The following is a 3496-nucleotide window of genomic DNA, read 5'->3' as shown; positions in this document are numbered from 1 at the left end:
CAAAGGATGGAACACGCACAAGTGCATTAATTGGACTGGAGAATGATTAATGATCGGGATCACTTAGTAGGTAGCCATGGTTTGCTCCAGCCAGTCGTTGAACAGGCACACCTGAAAATGGAGACAGAAAGATTTAGCACAATATTACTCAGATTGTCTTACATATTTATAGGGTAGGCTATAGTTGTGTATTGCACTGTTATGGCTCAAGGTTCCAGGGTTTTATTGTTACATGCACAGCTGTTGCAATGTTGCTTGCAGGCAGTGAAAGTCTTGTATTTATAGCTTCCTGAACATTGTGGATGGATGAAATAATAGTCTCTCAGCCGTAGCTGAGTGGTTAGAGAGGTCGCCTGGGAAACACAAGGTACCGGCCTGAACATCCAGTAGCTACATCTGCTGTTTCACATTTATCATACAGGTTTTTTGTAAAGGACAGGGCAATGTAGTCTGTATTGTTGACATTATAGCATTTATTAATTGAATCAAGTGTGGAAAATACTTTTCGCCACTTGGAGTCCCATAAGGTCAGGACAAGAGTTTAGATTTCACAGTACTTTTGGTGGCCAAAAAGATAGACTTTTGTGTCTTTTCTCAGATTCGCTATAGCAGCTGGTGCTGTTTTGCTATGCAGAGTCCTTGCTTTTATGAATGACTTTGACTTGTATGTATAAAGATAAACACAGAAAAACACAAACTCATAAATAAGATGTTTGAGGCCTACTGTACCTTGGCGTAGACACCAGGGTGGTCCCTCTCTGCACAACCGTATCCCCAGGACACAACACCCTGCAGCTCACCGTTACACACAACGGGGCCACCAGAGTCACCCTGAGAGGAGGGACGTGAAAATTAGCCACAGTGGGAGGATATTTAGATATCTAAATGATGACAGAGGTACATTATTATTATTATGTTAATTACATACCTGGCAAGAGTCCTTGCCTCCCTCCAGGTATCCAGCGCAGAACATGGCGTCGGTGATCATGCCAGGGTAGGCGTTGTCACAGTCCTCGTGAGAGAGGATGGGAAGGTCCAGGCACTGCAGCTTGTCGCCGCTAACGGCTGCGAGTCACACACATTTGGGGTGGAAAGTGGTTAGAATGACAGAAAGGATAAGGATGCAACATTTGTGATTAACAATCTTTTTACTATAATTGTTAATTGTGGTACTTACCACTAATTATCATGATAGGTTAATTAAGTAATGAATGTGGAAGCATGTTTATTATGCATTATAGTCTGGTGTTTGTCTGTTTGCTTGTTATGTCTTGTGTCTATTGTTGATGTACTTGTCTGTCAGACAAATCCATACTATTTCATACAGTATATATATATATTTTGTAATCTTTTTCAAAAAATCCTGAACCATTTTCTGGGAATTATATATTTTTTTGATTTGCCTCCCAGAGGGATGATTTACTCACAGCTCATGGTGTTGCCCCAGCCAGAGACTAAGCACATGGTGCCAGCGGCAGCGCAGGAAATGGGCAGAGCCACAGCCTGCACAAACTCGTTGAGGGTGGCGGGTGTGCTCAGCTTGATCAACATGATGTCATTGTTGATGTTGTAGGAGCTGTATTTGGGGTGACGGATGACACGAGAGGAGGAGATGAACTGCTCGGTATTCTCGTTGACCTTGATGTGGTGCTCGCCAAGACGAACCTGAACGCGGCTGGAAAAGAAAGATGGGTATGGGTTAAATTAGCTTGGAGATACAGGAAAGAAGGCTCTTGTGGAACTTGCCCACTATACCGTCTAAATACCTCCAAAAAATTAGTGACACCCACAGTCACAAAACTAAAGGGAGCGTAAACAACAATCTGGTACCACCCACCCATAAAACAAACATGGGCAAATTCTCCTTCTACAGCACGGCCACCAAGGTATGTAATAGTCTAACCCCATCCCTCAAAAAATGCAGTTCGCTCGGCTCATTTGAAACAGCCCTAAAAACTCACCTTTCTGGAGGCCACAAGAGGAGGTAGTACCAGTTTCCCGGTAGACAGACGACCCCCCTCCCCTTTTTTGTATATATCTTTTATTTTTCATGCTTTTTTTTTGTACATAGTGGTATTTTTTCTGTTTGGTTGCTACTATATATGTCTATGAAATTAATTCAAGGACGCCAACGGAAACAAGTCCGTAAGGACTTTTTTGGTCGGACCTTTTAGACAAAAGTATTATAAATGTAACTGTGTTGTCTTACATTCTTTTGCCTAATAAAAATTTCAATCAATCAATCAACTTTATCTTAAGCCATATGTGGAACAGTATAACTTCTCACAGTGGCTCCCATAAATGTCCCTAACAAGGTAAAATAAGAAAAATACTGGTAGAGGAAAGTAGCTATAAACACCAGCACACACTGCGAGTGGGTCATGAGTGATGATTGAGAGAGATTATTTTTGAATGAGTCTATTCATAGTTTTTTTTTAAATCTTACTCATCTTTAATACTGTCAAAAATGTTTTAAGGGTTGTCTTACGACTTGTAGCAGTGAGCAGCAGACACAACCCAGTTCTCGTTGACCAGGGAGCCACCACAGAAGTGGTAGCCAGAGTTCAGAGACACTGTATGGGGCTGGGAGTGTGCCTCACACTCATATCCTCCGACGATCTTGTCCTCCTCCGCAACTACAAACACACACAGGGAATCAGTTTAAATAAGATTGAACCCTTTCAAGTTTTGCATGAATTAAAAAGCATAGTTATTTAGTTTAATTATTTTTCAATGCTCTATCCTTATTCTTTCAATCTTCCCATTGAAGTGGAAGTTTAGGATTTCTTTTGAATTATTTGTGTGTGGCCAAAAGTAAAATAAGTGTTGCACCACAATTTTCAAGTATTTCAGCCAATTTGGTTAACACTGACCACTAAGAAATCTATGTGTGGACAAATCTCTAAGTGGGTGTCCAGCACATGCATAACGGAACAGTATACTCACCAAGGTTATTATAGTTTTGATTCTTTTGATTTTTTTCATTGTTATTATTATATATTTTAATAATAGTTGTAATATGGGCTAGTCAGGGGCAAGATTCAAAAAGCCTGAAAATAGCATATCTAGAAAACTCACAACACGTCTCATTGTGACAAGTTGTGAGCTTGTAGACCAGCTATTTTCCCTATTTTTAAAGAAAAATATTGGATAATTACAAATACCAAAATTATGGATACATGATTTTAGTTTTTATTAGTTTTTTAAACCCACAATGCCGCTTCAGTTAGTTATCGTTTTGTTTTTGTAAAGCCTTGTTTTTTTTTGTTTTTTTTCAGTTAACTAATATTTTTTAGTTTTTTCTCAATTCTAGTTTTTGTAATTTCAAGTTTTAGTTAACTACATAACCCTGATACTCACAAGCGGCTCCGATGAGCAGAATAAAGACCAGAGAAATCATGGTTGCTGTGTGATCCTGTCGATGAGAGTAGTTCACCTGGACCCCTGGTTTATATACACAGTCAGGTGAGCTGCCCTGTTCTCCAGCTGTCCTCAT

General features: G+C 39.8%; 1 protein-coding gene across 1 annotated transcript; it reads right to left on the bottom strand.

The window, feature by feature from the left end:
- Positions 1-3496, bottom strand: LOC311042512 (trypsin-1-like; the record flags this gene model as incomplete). The annotated part of the gene is made up of 6 exons (XM_084053292.1): positions 1-111; positions 730-831; positions 929-1065; positions 1428-1675; positions 2489-2636; positions 3361-3496. 6 exons carry the CDS (start codon positions 3494-3496, stop codon positions 64-66), a joined length of 819 nt encoding a protein of 272 aa, XP_083909418.1. The 3' UTR covers positions 1-63.

Source organism: Gymnoscopelus microlampas, assembly GCF_963454915.1.
Source record: "Gymnoscopelus microlampas genome assembly, chromosome: 3".
Classification (NCBI taxonomy): Eukaryota; Metazoa; Chordata; class Actinopteri; order Myctophiformes; family Myctophidae; genus Gymnoscopelus; species Gymnoscopelus microlampas.
The sequence above is the reverse complement of the archived record's forward strand: the minus strand, read 5'-3'. Positions and strand labels throughout refer to the sequence as shown.